A 19,683-nucleotide genomic window follows, 5' to 3' on the forward strand; every position below is an offset into this window, starting at 1 on the left:
TGAGATTTAATATTTCAACATGTGGATTTTGAGGGGACATAAACAATCAGACAGTAGCAGACATCTGCCAAAGGTGATCTTTAAAAATTAAAAAGCCAGGACAGGCTATAATGTGATCATTGTGTATATTTTAGATTTGATGAGTTTGATGAAGCAATTGATGAAGCTATTGAAGATGATATCAAAGAGGCCGATGGAGGAGGTATGTGTTTGACATTCTCTCTTCTTCACAGAACGCTGCCAAGAAGTTCATCTAGGTGCCCAAATTAGGGCAGTGAGCATATTTTTTTATTTTCTTTCTCAGTGTGTATTATGATTAGTACTGATGTTAGTTGTCTCAGATGCAGAATAATTTGTGGACACATCAGTGTATAGATTCAGATCTTACTAATTACTTTTAAAGCAGTTTTGTTTTACAACCCGATATAAAACATTGATGTTCCTCCATAGGTTAAAAAATTTACTTCTGATTTCCTATAGAAAACTGAGGAAACTTTTGTTTTCTTTGAGACAACAAAGTCTCAAAAATTATGGATAATCAGAACCAAAATAATTTAAACCAAGATTTAAGTTAACCTATTAAAAATTGGTTTCCTTATTTCATAGTCTTTAATAAGTGGCATTAAAAAAGAAGAACTTGAAGGTAATTTAATTAAAGCACTATTAGCGAATGCTCCAATATGGAACGTTCTGGTTTCTACTTAGTTATTATGAAAACTCTGGAGAGGATTAATAAGTAGGTTGTATGCAGCTGGGCGTGGTGGCTCACGCCTGTAATCCCAGCACTTTGTGAGGCCAAGGTGGGTGGATCACGAGGTCAGGAGATTGAGACCAGCCTGACCAACATGTTGAAACCCCTTCTCTACTAAAAATACAAAAATTTGCCAGGTGTGGTCGCATGCGCCTGTAATCCCAGCTGTTTGGGAGGCTGAGTCAGGAGAATCACTTGAACCCAGAGGCAGAGGTTGCAGTGAGCCAAGATGGCACTACTGCACTCCAGCCTGGGTGACAGAGTGAGTCTCCATCTCAAAAAAAATAAAAATAAATGAAATAAGTAAGTTGTTTAAGGCTTTTCCAGAGGTATGTATCTTATTTACATAATTGCTGCTGAATTACAACTTTTTCTGTCCTGCAAACAGTTTTTAAAAACGTTATTGGCCTCTTTCTAAAGCCTTGTGCAAAAGACAGCTTTCAAGAAGAGATTCTTGAGTGACTGCTCATAGGTATGAGGTTTCTTTTTTGGGTGATGAAAATGTTCTGGTGTTAGTTAGAGGTGATGGTTGCACAACTTTGTGACTACACTAAAAACCTCTATATTGTACACTTTAAGAGGGTGATATTATGGTGTGTGAATTATATAAAAATTTAAAAAACAAGAGGTTCTCTACATGATAAACTTCTGTTCTGTAGGGTAAATGAATGCTAAAACTGTGAGACCTCTGCAGCTGAAGTCATGAGAAAACTGCATATTTTTAGGAAGAAAATAAATGAAGAGCTGCTAAGCATGAATAAGGACTGTCTCTAGAAATTAAAGGGAAGCTTTTATTAAACACATATTTTTCTCTCCTCGAACTCCCCTCCCCCAAACTCAGGAGTTGGCCGAGGAAAAGATATCTCCACCATCACAGGTCATCGTGGGAAAGACATCTCTACTATTTTGGATGAAGAAAGAAAAGAAAATAAACGACCCCAGAGGGCAGCTGCTGCTCGAAGGAAGAAACGCCGGCGATTAAACGATCTGGACAGTGATAGCAACCTGGATGAAGAAGAGAGCGAGGATGAATTCAAGATCAGTGATGGGTGCGTGGTCTGCCACTAGACCCCAATCCCTAGATACCAGCAGGAACAGGGCTGGGCTAACAGTGAGGCTTTTCTTTTTCATTTACATAGACAAGTTCTGTTTATTTTCAGGATATTTAAAGCAGAGTCAAGAATACTGATTTAGGCCTTTTTTAAAAGTTTAAAACAGAAAATAGGTTTATGGTTGCTTAACATTCAAAATTATATTCAAATTTTACTAAACAATTAAACTTTCATTTGTTGAGAGCCTTCTCTGTACCTCTGTGCCACCTTCTACGAAGTCCATGAAGGGTTCCCAGTCCTATGTGAGAAATAAATAAGTAATTAGATATTATCCTCTCATGATTCATAGAAGTTGGACTTGGAACAAGTAATCCAGGATAGAAGATCAGGAAGGCTATTGTGCGGAGTTGGAATTGAAACAATACCGCAGAGTTTCTCCTTTCAGATTATTAGAAGAAGAAACAAGCATATAAACCACAAACAAAAGTCATCCTGCGTAACTGCTACTAAAATACAGGGAAAGATAAATTAGAGCACAGAGGAAAGTTGGCCTAATCCAGGAGTAAACCTTAAAGTAGAAGTAAAGCTTGATCTGACATTTGAAGAGTGAATATTTGGAATCAACAAGGGTGGGACTAAAAGCAGGATAAGGAAAGAAGGTATTCTAAGCATAGAAGTCATATGTCCAAGACAGTAAGCTACAAAATATCATGGAATATTTGGGAAACTCCTGTTGGCTCAGGATAGCAGGAATAAGAGGACAGAGTAGAGTGCCCCACTGGAGATGTGGCCAAGAGAAAAAGAACCAGATTAGGGAGTGTTATATTTGTCATGCATAAACATTTTGACTTTATCCTGAAAATTATACAAAACTAGTGAAGGGTTTTAAACACTAGATTAATAAGAGATTCATGCTTCAGAAAGAGTCATCCTGGCATTCATTTGGAGGATAGATTGAGGGGAAATGAGACTAGATACTAGAGAAACTATTTGCAGAGTTGCTTTTGTAGTTTAGGTGAGTATGAAAAGTTGAAAACAGAAGAGACCAGATTTCAGAGATTGTCTTTTAAGAGATAGATTCTAATGAAAATAGTAATTGATTAGATATGAGAAATGAAAAGGGGAAAATCAGGATAAATACCAGGTTTCTGGTTTGAGTTACTGGATGGGTGATGGTGCCAAATGCCAGGCCAGGGAACAGAAGAGACAAGTAGATTGGAAAATAATGAATTTACTTTTAGATACATTGAATTTAACATAGGGAATATCCCAAGAGGTCAAAGCAATACAGAAATCAGCATTAATTAATCTTTACAACCTCTCCTAACAGGTTAGGTGGCAAAACATTTCCCCATTTTATAAATAGGGCATTTGATACAATTACGTAGATATGTTGAATGATACATTCATTACTTAATGATTCACTGGGCTCGCTAGAATTTGAACTTGGAACTCTCAAAAATGGGTTCACTCTTCTAAATACCATTGTAATTTATCTGATTTCTCTTGCAGATCTCAAGATGAGTTTGTTGTATCTGATGAAAACCCAGATGAAAGTGAAGAAGATCCACCTTCTAACGATGACAGTGACACTGACTTTTGTAGCCGTAGACTGAGGCGACACCCCTCTCGGCCAATGAGGCAGAGCAGGCGTTTGCGAAGAAAGACCCCAAAGAAAAAGTATTCTGATGATGATGAAGAAGAGGAATCTGAGGAGAATAGTAGAGACTCTGGTAAAAATAATCTGTATCCATATCATACCTCAGCTCAACAAATTCTTATGACTTCTGGAGTTGAGTTCTTAAAATAAAATTCCATTCTTAAGACTTACTTCTGACCAAATTTTTCTCATAGACAGCACATCTGGGAAAATACATACAAATTGATATACATTAACTTAATATCAGATGCCTAGTAGGATTGTGATGACTCCTTTGGTTGTCAAATGTTTCCACACCTAAACTTTCATCTTTGTAGAGTTCATTCTCAGTAAACTGTGAACATTTCCCTCAGATGCCCAGTTATTGGAGAGAAAAGAATATCAACTCTCATTTAGACCACAGTCAGTGATTGAGTAGTTTTTACAGATTAACAGTAGTTGATGTTATTATAAAGTATGCTTATCCCTACTGAGAGGCTCAACTGCTAAAAGAAATGCATGCTTTATGCAATTGGCAAACTGATAGGTGTCATCTTAATTGGAGAAGAACCATAAATATGAGTATCAGACTCTGGTCATCTTTTGGGGTTTTTTTGGTTTTATTTATCTTCTTTCCTAAGCCATCTAAATAAGTGGTGATATCATGCCCCTTTATGAGTGATTATTTTATTTTATTTTTGGTAAAGGTGGGGTTTCACCATGTTGGCCAGGATGGTCTCAATCTCTTGACCTCATAATCCGCCCACCTTGGCCTCCCAGAGTGCTGGGATTACAGGCGTGAGCCGCCACACATGGCCTATCAGTGATTATTTCTTAAGAATAAGGACATTTTCTTACGTAACCACAGTGCACTTACCAAAATCGGATATTTTAACATTGATATAATGCTATTACCTAATCAACAGTACACATTCAAATTTTTATCAAGTATCTCCATATTATTCTTTATATCCTTTTTTTCTTTTCCTAACCCAGGATCCATTCCATGTCTATGCATTTATTCATGTGTCTTTAGTCTCAGTTAATCTAGAATGTTCCTCAAATTTTGTCTTATTGATCTTGATATTTTTAAAGAGTACATACTAGTTGTTTTGTAAAATGTTTCTCAATTTTGATTTTTTTCTTTTGTTTCCTTGTGATTAAATTCAGATTATGCATTTTTTGGCAGGAATAGCACAGAGAATGTTGCATCTTCTGAGTCTCTTTATTATTTTTTCTTATAATTGATAAGTAATTCGTGAGAATTTGAGACTAATGTAAATATCCTGTTCCATATATTTCACCTACAAGTTTTAGTTTCTATGAATAATTCTAACTCCATCGTTCCTGTTACATTTATTTATTGTTGTTCCAGAAGGAAGAACTTTCCCTTCTCGTCCATATATTTATTTCTTTATGTCAATGTATACTTGTGGATTCTTATTCTACTCAGTGGATATAATACATTCCCATCATTATTTAGGTTCTGTTTATCCCAAATTTGGCCAATGAGAACCACTTCAATCTATTGGCTAGCTATGAAATCCATAAAAGAATAACAAGCTTGAATGTGGTACTTCGGTGGAATTTAACATTCTGAGAAACAGCTGTGACATAATACCACAGCCTCACTCTGGTTTATTGATCAGAGATGGTAAGAACAATGCCATTTAGTAGTGCTTTGTGAGTTTAACTAGCTCTGTGTGTGCTTTATTTAGCAGATTTGTATTCTACATGGAGAAAAGTCAAAAGTACAACTCTACTTCTGTATTTATGTGGAACAGGTTCATGAGTTTTCTTTGGTTAGAGGGCTTAACTTCTGCAATACATTATGACTGTAGCCACAGTTAGAACAGCAGATTATCAGGAGGCGGATTGGTGGTAACTGTCTACCAAGAAGAGCAGTCATGGCAGCTGTGCACCTGACCAGGTAGCTCTAGGTCAAATGCAATAAGGACTGTTGCTAAAAAGTGTGAAATATTTAGGTCGGGTGTGGTAGCTTACACCTGTAATCCCAACACTTTGGGAAGCGAGACAGGTGGATCACTTGAGGCCAGGAGTTCGAGACCAGCCTGGCCAACATAGCAAAACCCCATCTTTACTAAAAATACAAAAATTATCTGGGCGTGATGGCCACACTTGTAGTCCCAGCTACTCAGGAGGCTAGTTCAAGGAGAATCACTTGAACCTGGGAGGTAGAGGTTGTAGTGAGCCAATATCACACCCTGTACTCCAGCCTGGGTGACATAGTGAGATTCTGTCTCAAAAACAAACAAAAAAGAATAAAATATTTTCTAATCTTGAGGTTTCACCACTTATACATTGTGAGGTTTGGCATTTTAAAACCCACAGATTGACTCAGTCTTTTTTTTTTTTTTTAAGTGAAACCTAAAGGCCAGGCATGTTGTAATCTCAGTACTTTGAGAGGTAGCCAGGCATGGTAGTGTGTGCCTGTGATCCTAGCTGTAACTACTGTGGTGGCTGAGGCCAGAGGATCTTTTGAGCCCAGGACGTTGAGGCTGTAGTAAGCCCCATTCATGCCACTGCACTCCAGCCTGTGTGACAGTGAGACACTCTCAAATAAAATAAAATGAGACGTATAAAAGTTACTGTTCGCTTAAAAATATTTATGACTAAACTCTGCTTAGTAGCTTTTCATTTTTGTAACCTAAGCTACATTTTTACTTAATAGATATAAATTTTGTCCTTTTTTCTTTCTTTTCTTTAAATAGAAAGTGACTTCAGTGATGATTTTAGTGATGATTTTGTAGAAACTCGGCGAAGGCGGTCAAGGAGAAATCAGAAAAGACAAATTAACTACAAAGAAGACTCAGAAAGTGACGGTTCCCAGAAGAGTCTGCGACGTGGTAAAGAAATAAGGCGAGTCCACAAACGAAGACTTTCCAGCTCAGATAGTGAAGGTAAGGCATAGGACCTGTGTATAGAAGTTTGGACAGGGCAAAGCAGACATTACAACATGAACTCAGGATTGTGATTCTGTACTATTCTTTAAAATCAGGCAGGCCAGGCACAGTGGCTTGTGCCTGTAATCGCAGCAGTTTGGGAGGCCAAGGTGGGCAGATCACTTGAGGCTAGGAGTTCAAGACCAGCCTGGCCAACATGGTGAATCCTTGTCTCTGCTAAAAAATTAAAAAATTAGCCAGTGTGGCGCTATGCACCTGTAATCTTAGCAACTCAGGAGGTTGAGGCAGTAGCATTGCTTCAACCTGGGAGGCAGGTATTGCAGTGAGCCAAGATTACACCACTGCACTCCATCTGGGTTACAGAGCAAGACTGTGTCTCAAAAACAAAAACATATAACCAGTAGTATCTTTGAGATAAAAACCATAATTTTGTGCCTGCTATAATTTAAATATATGATACTCGATAAGAGGCTAATTTTTTTTTTTGAGACGGAGTTTCACTCTTGTTATCCAGGCTGGAGTGCAATGGTGCGATCTCGGCTCACCGCAACCTCCGCCTCCTGGGTTCAGGCAATTCTCCTGCCTCAGCCTCCTAAGTAGCTGGGATTACAGGCACACACCACCATGCCCAGCTAATTTTTTTTGTATTTTTAGTAGAGATGGGGTTTCACCATGTTGACCAGGATGGTCTCGATCTCTTGACCTCGTGATCCACCCTCCTCGCCCTCCCAAAGTGCTGGGATTATAGGCTTGAGCCACCGCGCCCGGCCTAAGAGGCTAATTTTTAAGATCTCCATTGTAATTAAAATTTTCATTGAAACTAGAAGAGTCTCGGGAAATTGTGATCTAATCAAGATTTACTCTGCTTTTTTTTTTAAACTCCTTTATTCATGGTCCTCATTTTGAAATAACCTCTTACGTCCTCAGTAGCTGAAGGGTTTCAAATCAAAGTGCCTACTGTCTTTCCCCCTTGACTGTGATTTCAGTTGGTAACTTTTACTTCTTAATAGTTATAGCCATGCCCCCTACCATTAATATGAGACATGCTCTAAAATACGAATTTCTTACATCTGTTTTGTCTTATTTATTTATTTATTTATTTATTTATTTATTTATTTATTTAGAGATGGAGTTTTGCTCTTGTTACCCAGGCTGGAGTGCAATGGCATGATCACGGCTCACCGCAACCTCTGCCTCCTGGGATCAGGCAATTCTCCTGCCTCTGCCTCCTGAGTAGCCGGGATTACAGGCATGCGCCACCATGCCCAGCTAATTTTTTGTATTTTTAGTAGAGATGGGGTTTCACCATGTTGACCAGGATGGTCTCGATCTCTTGACCTCGTGATCCACCCGCCTTGGGCTCCCAAAGTGCTGGGATTACAGGCGTGAGCCACCACGCCCAGCCCTAATTTTTTTTTTTTTTTTTTTTAAAGAGACATGGTTTCACCATGTTGGCCAGGCTAGTCTCGAACTCCTGGCCTCAAGTGATCCACCTGCCTCGGCCTCCCAAAGTGCTGGGATTACAGGCGTGAGCCACTGCACCCAGCCTTTAATTTTTTTAGAGAGGGGTCTCTCTCTTGCCCACACTGGAGTGCAATGGCTATTAACAGGCATGATTATAAGGCAATACTGTGATCCTTCCACCCCAGCATCCCTGGTAGCTGGGACTGTAGGCACATGACACCACTCCTAGCCTTCATTTATTCTTTGTAGTTATTCTAGAGCTCTTCCTAAGTTCCTTTTAAATGACCCCAACTCTTACTTTCCAACCTATTTTAATATGTTTAATTCATAAATGTTTACAGCCTGGTTTTTTGTTTTTTTGTTTTTTGTTTTTGAGACACTCTCTCTGTCATCCAGGCTGGAGTGCAGTGGTGTGATCTTGGCTCACTGCAAACTTCTCCTTCCAGGTTCAAATGATTCTACTGCCTTGGCCTCCCGATTGCTAGGATTTTAGGTATGCATTACCACCCCCAGCTAATTTTTGTATTTTTAGTAGAGACAGGGTTTCACTATGTTGGCCAGGCCAGTCTTGAACTCCTGACCTCAGGTGATCCGCCCACCTCGGCCTCCCAAACTGCTGGGATTATAGGCGTGAACCCCAGCGCCCAGCTTTATGGCCTGTTTTGAAGATTGTTTACATTCGTAGATTAAACATGAATTTACATTTGAGCCCAAGACAAAAGAGAAAGGGAAAAAAATGCTTGGGTGTGGGATGCTAAAGAAGGGAGATGAACATCCTTTTTGAATGTGTACTTACCTTCATGTTTCACAGAGACAAACATAAATTCATTAGTTCAACCATTAAATACGAATATTTATTAAACTAGGCCCTATGCCAAGGACTGGAATATAACAATAAACAAAATAGCTCTTAGGAAACTCTTATTTTAGTTGGGGAGAGAGTGACAATAAACAAGATAGATAAATAGAATATATGATATATTAGAGATGAGTGCTGTGGAAAATAAAGGAGAAAAGGGGGTTGGGAAAGTAGTTGAAGTTCAGATAGTATCCTAAGAAAATCCTCATTAAGAAGACATTTGAGTAAAGACATGAAAGAAATATGTGTGTGAGTCATGCAGTTATCTAAAAGAAGAATGATGTAGACAGATGGAACAGTAAATGTGAAGGCCTTGAGGTATTTGTGTACTTGTCATGTTGAGCAAACAGAAACGAGTGCAGGGTTGTTGGAGCAGAGTGAGTGAAGGTAAGCATAATGAAATGAAGCAAATAGGTCAGTGGGGACCAGTCAGCAACAACAGCCCACCTGCCTGTATAAATAAACCTTTTGCAAAGCAAGGTTATTGTTTTTGTTTTTGAGACAGGGTCTCATCCTGGCTGGAGTGCAGTGGCATAATCACAGCTCACTACAGCCTCAATCTGCTAGGCTCAAGCAGTGCACCCGCCTCAGCCTCCCAAGTGACTAGAAGTGGCATAAGCCACCACACCATGCTAATTTTTAAATTTTTTTATAGAGATGAGATCTTGCAGTGTTGCCCTGGCTGACATTAATCTCTGGCCTCAAGTGATCCCCCCAACCTTGGCCTCCCACAGTGTTAGGATTACAGGTGTAAGCCACTGCATCTAGCCCACTAAGGCAATTTTTATTGGAAGACTATCATGCCCATTTGTTTACATACTGTCTGTTGCCTCCTTTCTCAAAAAGCTGAGTAGTTGTGACTGAGACGGTAAGGCCTGCCTCTTACATTAAAAATGTGCTAACCTCTGATGGTAAATAGTGCTGTACAGTTGGAACTTTCAGCACTATGCTGATCATTACAGTAGCCACTAGCCTCGTATGGCTGTTGAGCACTTTAAACGTGGCTAGTGTGACCATGGAACTGAATTTTTATTTTTATTTAATTTTAATTAATTTAAAATTTAAAATAACCATATGTGACTAGTGTTTATCATATTAAATAACACAGAGTAGGGCATTATATAGACTTTGGATTTTTATTTTGCGTGAGGTAAGAAACATTTGGGCCAAAGCACAGATGACTTTTCAGAAGCAGATGAGGAGGAGGAGAAAGAGAAAAGCAAACCATCCCACATTTTAAGCAAAGGAGTGATATGATCTGACATAGGTTTTAATTTGCTATGGTTGTTGTGTTATGAATAGATTGAAGGGGACCAGGGCAGAAGCTAGAAGACCCATTAGAAGTGATTGTAATAGTGCAGGTGAGGGATGATGGAGGGTGGAACTAGATCAGTAGCAGTAAAGGGGTGAAAGCAGTCACATTATGGATATGTTTTAAAAGTGAGACCCAAAAGATTTACTGTTGGGTTGGATGAAAGAAAGGAAAGAATCAAGGATGACTAAGTGACTGGAAGAACAATTGCCAAAAACTAAGGTGGTAGAGACCACAGTGCTGCAGGTTTAAGGAGAAAGTTTAAAGGCTCAGGTTTGGACATGTCATTTAAGATGCCTGTTTAGAGATATCCAAGCCTAAATGTTGAGTAGGCAGTTTGATACACTCGTCTGGAATTCAGTGGTTCCCTAGAATAAATGTGAGAGCCATCAGCACATAGATGGCATGCCAAGTTGTGAGATTAGGTGAGCTTTTCTTAAATGGAAGTAGAGTCTTCTCCCGGTATCCATGGGAGATTGGTTTCAGGATATCCACAGATACCAAAATCCTTGTATGTACAAGTCTCTCATATATAATGGGGTCATATTTGCATATAACCTACCCATATCCTCCATATACTTGAAATCATCTCTAGAATATTTAAAATACCTGATACAATGTAAATGCTATATAATTGTTAATACTGTATTATTGTATTATTTAGTGAATGACAAGAAAAAAGTCTGTGTAAAAAAAAGTTCAGTTTAGACACTACCATCTTTTTTTTTTTTCTGAATATTTTCTATCTGCAGTTGGTTAAATTCATGAATAGGGAGGCCCAACTGTATAGACAATGAAGAGAAGACAATTAAGACTAATTAAGTATCTGATAACTAAGATGAGAGGTGGCACATTGTTTCAGATGTAGAGTTGGGTGCCCAGTTTGAGCCTTTCCTTATCAGCATGTTGACATTATAACCTAATTTGTGTACTAGTAGGAAGGAGTTTCTTAGTTTGTAAATAACCTATCTTCATTTAATTCAAGCATTATCAGACCTCTTCCCCAAGAAATCTGCTGTTGGCCAGGTGCAGTGGCTCAGACCTATAATCCCAGCACTTTGGAAGCCAAGGTGGGCGTATCACTTAAGGCCAAGAGTTCAAGACCAGCCTGGCCAACATGGTGAAACCCCATCTCTACTAGAAATACAAAGAAATAGCTGGGCATGGTGACACACACGCCTGTAATCCCAGCTACGGGGAGGCTGAGGCAGGAGAATTGCTTGAACCCAGGAGGCAGAGGTTGAAGGGAGCCGCAATTGCACCACTGTACTCTAGCCTGGGAGACAAAGTGAGACCGTCTCAAAAAATAAAAAGGAAAAGAAAATGTTGCCCAAAATCATAAATAAAGCATTACCATGAATCATATTGGGCATTATTATGATACTGAGAAAAGAGAAATCAGGTTAATTATTGAAAGGAAATATTTACATATAAGCAATTCTGAAAGCAGGACATGGAGTGAATATGGGGAGGAAAAGGAGAATTAAATTTGTTTGTGGTTAACTGTGCCAATGGCTTAAATGTGCTGTTTATTCTAGAGAGCTATTTGTCCAAGAACTTTGAAGATGATGAGCTAGCTAAAGAATCAAAGCAGTCAGTTCAAAAGCGGGGCCGAAGCACAGATGAATATTCAGAAGCAGATGGGGAGGAGGAAGAGGAAGGCAAACCATCCCGAAAACGGCTACACCGTATTGAGACGGATGAGGAGAGTTGTGACAATGCTCATGGAGATGCAAATCAACCTGCCTATGACAGCCAGCCCAGGGTCCTGCCCTCAGAACAAGAGAGCATCAAGAAGCCCTACCGGATAGAAAGTGATGAGGAAGAGGACTTTGAAAATGTGGGCAAAGTAGGGAGCCCATTGGACTATAGCTTAGTGGACTTACCTTCAACCAATGGACAGAGCCCTGGCAAAGCCATTGAGAACTTGATTGGGAAGCCTACTGAGAAGTCTCAGACCTCCAAGGACAACAGCACAGCCAGTGCAAGCCTGGCCTCCAATGGGACAAGTGGTGGGCAGGAGGCAGGAGCACCAGAAGAGGAGGAAGATGAGCTTTTGAGAGTGACTGACCTTGTTGATTATGTCTGTAATAGTGAACAGCTATAAGACGTTTTTTTCCATTTTTGTGCTAATTTATTCCACGGTAGCTCTCACACCAGCGGGCCAGTTGTTAAAAGTTGTTTAATTTTTCCTAGAAAACTCCACTACAGAATGACTTTTTAGAAGACAAATTTCAACAAATCCTGAAGTCTTTCTGTGAAGTGACCAGTTTTGAACTTTGAAGATAAATAATTGCTGTAAATTCCTTTTGATTTTCTTTTTCCAGGTTCATGGTCCTTGGTAATTTCATTCATGGAAAAAAATCTTATTATAATAACAACAAAGATTTGTATATTTTTGACTTTATATTTCCTGAGCTCTCCTGACTTTGTGAAAAAGAGTGGATGAGAATGCATTCCAAATCTGTGAGGGCCCAAAACAGAATTTAGGGGTGGGAGAAAGCACTTGTGCTTTAGCTTTTTCGTATTAAATATATATTATATTTAAACATTCATGGCATAGATGATGATTAACAGACAGTTTAAAAGTTCAAGTCTGTACTGTTACAGTTTGAGAATTGTAGATAACATCATACATAAGTCATTTAGTAACAGCCTTTGTGAAATCAACTTGTTTACTGTTGGAGATAACCACACTTAATAAAGAAGAGACGGTGAAAGTACCATCATAATTAACCTAAATTTCTGTTATAGCAGAGTTTGTTTAAAAAAAATAAAATCATCTGAAAAGCATTTGTATAGTAAAATGTATAATGAAGCTTTGCCATCCAGACTGTGCTAGCAACAAATTTTTTAAAATACCTTTATGCAGTGGTAATAAGGTGGCCTCAAATATATTATGTCTGATGGAGAGTTATTAGTGAAATGAATGTGGTCTTAGGCCTGAGTGGACTATAAACTTTGCCAATAGTGTAACTATTGTCTTCTGGCCATTTGATGTTTAAATATCTGATGATTTTGAAAAAAATACATCTATATATAACATACATGAAGAGATGCTAAGCTGACAGTGATATTTTAGCACATTTGAAGACTGGGAAGAGATTTTCAGGTGAATTTTAACTGGTCTGTTCTTGCCCTTAGTATCTACTTCAAATTGAAGTCTACAAACAAAGCAGTTCCTTTGGGAGGTTTTTAGTTTGAGTTTAGCGCGCGCGCGCGTGTGTGTGTGTGTGTGTGTGTGTGTGTGTGTGTGTTGGAATTTCCTATCTGCCTGGACATATTAGCAGAGTCTGAATGTAGTTTTGGCCTTTGGCCATTAGACTTCTATTAAAATTCATTAATAGTCATACAACCAACATAGAGTTGAATGAGAACTGCCAATGTAATTAATAGGCATGGCATCCATTTCAAACATCTCAACACTTTAAAGAAAGATAAGCCCTTTGTTTCAGGAAAAAGGGGTTTGTAACTAACTAAATACCTAACATGTAATTGACACTAAAATATGAACTTTGTCTTATTTAGTTTCTGTTATAGCTGTAAAATTTCAGGCAGAGCCATAACATTGTACAGAGTGTAGCACTTGTGATTAAACCTAGCCTGTTAAATTCTGAAACCTTCAACCATTATTTCTGTGAATACTTTTGCCCTGGGATTTGGGTTTTTCTGTTCCAGTGTTGTGTCTGTTGCCGGCAATGGACACACCATATCTGCTGCTGGCCCAAGGAACGTCATCAATTTTTCTTTCCAAATTAAGTATTATGTGCTAGTCAGTGTATATAGTAAAGCACTTCTCTTTTTTATTACTAAAAAGCTGGCATTAGATTTGCATTATAAATACCTCTCTAGGAACTTTATACTCCTTCTTTTCCTTCTTCAACAGGTATTGCCCTTAAATCTTATCTGTTGGCCTTGAAAGTTTATAGCTATTGTTTTTCAGTTGTTGATTGTTTTGTTCCACTTTAGTTCTGTAGTACCTGCCCATTAATATTTTTGCTTTGATTCTAGCAATGTGTATGTATCTGTAAAAAAAAAATAAAATAATGAAAGCAGCCTAAAAATAAGATTCACCAATAGCATGTGGTTCCAAGTAAATTGTGAATTTTATTTTGAGACAGTATTCCACTGGAAGGGAGGGAAGGGCTTACATTCACAGACAGTAAAGCAGGGCTGTGGAAGGAGCTGCATTCATTTACAGTTGCCTTTCCAGCTAGGTTTGTTTTATTTATTTGCAAGTCAGCTAAGAATTTTTTAAACTATCTAAAACAGGCAAGCAATAGAAAGAGTTCTACCAGTGCAAGGTAAGTGGTTTAAATGTACAGGTGGCCGTTCCTGCCACCTAGACTCGCTCTACCATTTTAATCCTGCAGCTGGGTAAAGCCACTATTGTGTAGAAACTCTCCTGTGTGCCCTGTCTCTGGACACACCAGCTCCTTTTTCCACCTATTAGTTCTATTCCTTACTTAAGCCAAGTGATCAGAAGTAGTATTAAATGGGTAGATAATTAATTTTAACAGGATGCATAATGTGAAATAAGGCATTCTTCCTACCCTTCTGCTATAGAAACTCTAAGGTAATTTTTACCATCACAAAGACTGAGTATTCCACTTATCAAATGTCCCACTGACATGGGTTTGGAGACCACTTGTGCTGCCTGATATTTACCAAACTTGAATAAGTGTTTGTTAACTTGATAGTGAATGTATGCCTTCTCACCTTATAGTTTGATTAAATCAATTAGCTGTAGGTCATCTACCAAGTGGTTGATAAATACAAATTATGCAGATTAACTGATTATTGGTGATTAAACTTTGAGCAGTTCAAAAGCAGTTCTGCTGCTTGGAGTTCGGATTCAGTCAAAGAGTTTGTGTTCACTGACGTACACTAAGAAGGTACTCTGAAGAAGTTTTTTTAAAAAATTCGAGAACGAAATGTTCTGTATACAAAGACAATACAGACACTAGGAACTGCAGAAAGTATAGGAAAGCAGTAATTGATCTAGAGTTTAGACAGTCTTGGATCTTCATTAGAGCACTAACCATGGATTTAGATACACAATAGCTGCTATATAGTAGAGCCCTTTAATAATTTAAACCCCCTTTTCGAAATACAAGTTGGACTCCCAATGTCAGACTCTAGACTAGAGCAAATACATTAAGGGGAGATGTAGATTAATATTCAGTATATTTAGTTTGTGATTTCTGTAAAGGTTTGAAAACTCAATTTTTAACAAAGCAGCAGCTTTGAACCAAAATACATAAGAAAAGGACTCAGACTGAAAAACATTTTGGTTTTATACATCAATGCTGATGAAATAGTGTTTAGTGTAAAACATTTTCCGTTATTGATACATTACTGCAAAATGATGGAGAGATTTTCAAGAATGTACATTAAGCTGTATTTCCTCAACATCCTTTTTTCAATTGGTCAAGGTTATGGATTCAGAGGACAAAGGGGAGTTTCATTTAGAATACATGTATGTCTACTGGTAATCTATATAAAAATGATCTGCCAAAGAACCAAAAACTTTGAAAACTAATGAAGCTTTTGAAAAATAATTTTTAAACAATTTTAAAAGGGTATTACACATACTGTTTTCACTTTTTGGTTGATGAAACCCATCCCATAATATACATTTGAGCAAAGTACATATATTAAGAAAAATATGGACATTTACTTAACCATCAAAATGATGAGCAAATGTTAGCTGTTTTTAAGTGGGATTGATGCAATGTCCTTTGTCACGAGGAATGCTTTTTTAGCTTGTTTGTGGGCATAAAAGATGTTAATCATTTGATAGTTTGTTCCACCACACAACTGTAAAGAACCTAATGACTCTACAAGTTTAATATTTAGAAAAAGTTACGAGCTCCCTCTTCGCCAGCACAGTGGAACAGATCCATTATTCAAGGTGATGCCTCACAGCTATAGAACAACTACTCAGAGACCAAGATTTAAATGGTACATGTGTGTGTGCACACACACTTCAGATAAGTAACAGAAAAAATTAATCCATCATAAACTACTGAAAGAAATAAGATGGCTGCATTGCAACTGATACAAATATTATGAACATCATTTAATTACAGAAAATCTAGAGAATAGTTTCTCCTGATGTTTGACATTCTCAAAATATATTCCTGGTTCTCCAAGAAGCAGAGAATGCCAATACTGCGCATCTGCTGTAATATACCTAGTCCTCTTCTGCTTAATGATCCGTTATTGAATCTTCTTAGATTAAAATCCATTCCTATTTTATCTACCTTTCTCAGAGTGTGTACCTGTAAACCTACCTTGGCAGTGGTGAGCTAACTGATTTTTTATGTCGTTTTTATACCAATCCTGAAGGTCAAAGTCTTTTGCTATCAATGTATTTAAACTGAGTTGCTATGTGTTCACTTGTTCAAAATATTTTGCTCCAACTTAAATTATCTTTTAACATCTTTTGAGTGCCAAGAATTGCTAAGTAAGACTTGAAGAGAGTAATTCCAAGTAAGCAAGCAGTCATAAGCCAAAATATAGTGAGCTTAGTATGTAACCACTTTGTACACTCACCACTTTTTGCATTCATGCAAATCCTCCTGGAAGTTGATTAGAATAGGATCCCATTTGTGGAATTTTTTTCCTTCCATTGGACATGTGAGCACAATTTTTTTTTTCATTTTGTATTTATACCACTTTGGAAAATTCAGTAAACCCAATTCTGGCACATTGTAGTGGTTTCAGTTAATTAAGATGTTTTTATTTTAATAACTAAAATATGACTATCCTATACATAAGCTATATGAGAGGGCATAACAATAGATGAGTAGAAATGTATTAAACTTCTTGGATATTTAGAATGAGAAAAAACATTTTTAAAAGATTTTTTTTTTTCCCAAACCGGTACAAGCTAGAAAGTGTGCTAAGGACTGAATACTTGCCTTGTGCTTTTTGCCACTGGATGGTGTAAGTTGAGAATGGAATTGTTAATCTTAACCATATATTTTCTTGACTTTCATCAGTTTCTAAAGAAATCTAATGTAAGTGTTTTGGGATTTTGTTTGATCTGTATTTACTGAGTTTTGGTCATAGACCAGCAGCTTGCACATCATGCTTATGAACAGCCAGAAAACAGTTATTGGGAACTTCATGGCTCAAAAGCTTCTGAATCATTTAACTTATTTTGTATGTTGCAAAAAGAAAAGTTTATTTTGCTTGAGAGTCACCATTTTTTTTTAATAACTGTACAGCTTTTAAGGGATGGGAGGTGGGAAAATGCCCTAAAATAGGATGTAGATTTTTTACAATTGTGTTTATGCTAGATCATCTACACGTGCATTATGTAATTAAACCTAAAATTGTTTAAAAATTTGTGCCATGTCTTTTTCATTCTCCTGCCCTTTAGCAGAATTGGTGCATGTCAACTGCTATGTGGACAAGCCTTGAAATTAGACTAACAAGCCCTGTCTCCAAAGCTTTAAGGTCACTGCATGAAAATTTCACACACGAACATGCACATGCACATACGTACATATATATACACAGATCTACTTTATCTTAGTAAATGGATTTTCAGGATCAGAACAGTTACAATCCCCCAAATTTGGCTGTTAACAGCATATTCTTAATAGTGCATGATTTTTGTGATGCCTAACTAGGGTATTCTCAATATTAGTCTGGTGTTTTATTCTCTTTCAAAGTAGCTTCTTGATGATGGTATCTGTTGTAGTTTGCCCAAACCTGCCATGAAGTTTTGCGTACACTTTGAAAGAGCATGTCCTATGCTAAGATGGGGATGGAGCAGGGCTTGATTTTAATCTATTCATATAAAAGAAGGAAAAAACTAGAATTGCTCTATTCGGTTATTCAGTGAATTTTATTCCATAGGAATAGTTGTCTGCTGAAGTGTGGCAGCAAGGGAAGTCAAATTCAAATTTCAGTATCCTCCTTATTTGATAGGTATTTTGAAATCTTGTAGGACTTCTGATTCTAGCAGTCTTTTACATGGCACATTTTACCATGTGTTGACAGCTTTGTTTAAATGCCAGTACCTTTTTCATCTGATAATATTGCCATTAATTTATCACCTTTGTAATACAAGTGTATTGAATTAAATTCATCTAAGTGTTTCATAATTTCTATCAAAGCTATATTCATGTGTTGCCAGCATCAGTTTTTTGCTATCCTCATTCAGAAGGGAAGCCTGGGGATAATGAGTTTCCATGTGAAGAATATAAATTTCAGATAAGAATTTGTAAGTGGTATATTTTAGAATTTTGTTTTGATTTAAAGTAATAGCTGGAAATCAGGAACTGTTTGATCAGAAAGCCTCTTGAATTTTCCAACATGCTTATATCAAATGCTTTATTTTCCTATGCATTAAAAAAAAAGTATTCCTGGAATAGGTTCTCAGAATGCTTTATTTGGTTTCTAGAAGATGAGATTTAAAGCAGAAGCTCCAAGGTTAGCATAAAACTAACTCTTGAGGTAATCAGGACTGTGCCGTTAGTCAAATAGAAGCTGGAGTGCTCTCTGTCAAATAAGGTACTGCATGTGTGTGGGGGCGGGGGGGGGCAGGGAAGATCAGAAAACTGGAAATGTAATTCTGATAACACAAAGTAAATTGTGCATAAGAAGTATGAGAATTCTTGGTAGCTTAAAGCTTCAGAGGTTAACTTCAGTGTATGAACACCTAGTGTGTTAGAATTGCAGTGCATAGTTGTTTAAATACAATATTCCTTGTAAGTGACAACCAAAATATGTTGTGGCTGGTGCCAATATTTTTGTTAATGAAATGTTCAGTGTCTCACTACAGTCTGATCAGAACTCTTGGTGTTATAAGCCAGGCCTAAAGCCATTTTATAGCTATTGGCCTAATCGTGTAACTTTTTCTTTCAAATGTTTTATTATACTTCTGTCATTTATTTCACTTAATATGTCAATTGTCATAATAAAAATTTAAATTTGAATTATTTAGCATGATGTGTTTGCAAACTTAGTTTTTTTAAAATTTCGTGGCACATGGAACAAATTGTCTGTAACAGTTCATGATGGTCAAAATGTATCACCTAGGCCTAGATGAATTGTTCTCCCACTATCCAGAAAGTAAATTTGCAAGTGCATCAACTTCCCCAAAATAATTTTTAAAGCTATCTGCTAACTAGACAAATATAGATATTAGAACACCATTATTGATTCCTATCTTTAGTCTCTGGAGAATTAACAAGTCCACATTAAAGAGGCTGTGGACTTGTTCTGTGTTATCCCATAGGAGCACAGAACTAGACCAGAGGGCAGAAGCCACAGGGCAAAACTTTTCCATTCATTCTATGGAAGAAACTTAGCTCTCTAATAATAAACAAGCTTGGAAGTGAATTATTAGAAATAGGGGATGTTTGATAGTCCAAACATCCACACATTGATCCACACATTTAAAAATGCATTAGATCAGACAATTAACGGTCCTTCCAACCGTTAATCAATCAAATGCTTCTCAACTACAAATGATTTGACAGTTTTTATTTACTCTTGAAATACAGTAAAATTCACACTGAACTTGCTTTTTTACCAACAATTTAGCAGAGATCGAAAATATTAACTAGGTAAAGAACTTTTGAAGAATTTCACTTAATGGAGTGAAAGCTGGTCTGTGCTAGCAAGAAAATGGCTAGTTACAATGCTTTATTTGAAATTTTCA

General features: G+C 37.4%; 1 protein-coding gene across 2 annotated transcripts in view; it reads left to right on the top strand.

Annotated features, from left to right (window-relative positions):
• Window positions 1-18,965, top strand: part of RSF1 (remodeling and spacing factor 1) — a 168,646-nt gene extending 149,681 nt beyond the window's left edge. For both annotated transcript variants that reach the window (XM_002754792.6, XM_009007374.5), the window contains exons 12-16: window positions 135-202; window positions 1,593-1,800; window positions 3,316-3,536; window positions 6,175-6,363; window positions 11,540-18,965. In XM_002754792.6, the coding sequence (XP_002754838.1) occupies window positions 135-202; window positions 1,593-1,800; window positions 3,316-3,536; window positions 6,175-6,363; window positions 11,540-12,108 (1,255 nt within the window). In that variant the 3' untranslated portion in view covers window positions 12,109-18,965. The remainder of the gene's footprint in view (window positions 1-134; window positions 203-1,592; window positions 1,801-3,315; window positions 3,537-6,174; window positions 6,364-11,539) is intronic.
• The last annotated feature ends 718 nt before the right edge of the window (window positions 18,966-19,683 follow it).

The sequence above is a fragment of the Callithrix jacchus genome, chromosome 10 (genome assembly GCF_049354715.1).
Source record: "Callithrix jacchus isolate 240 chromosome 10, calJac240_pri, whole genome shotgun sequence".
NCBI classification, from domain to species: Eukaryota; Metazoa; Chordata; class Mammalia; order Primates; family Cebidae; genus Callithrix; species Callithrix jacchus.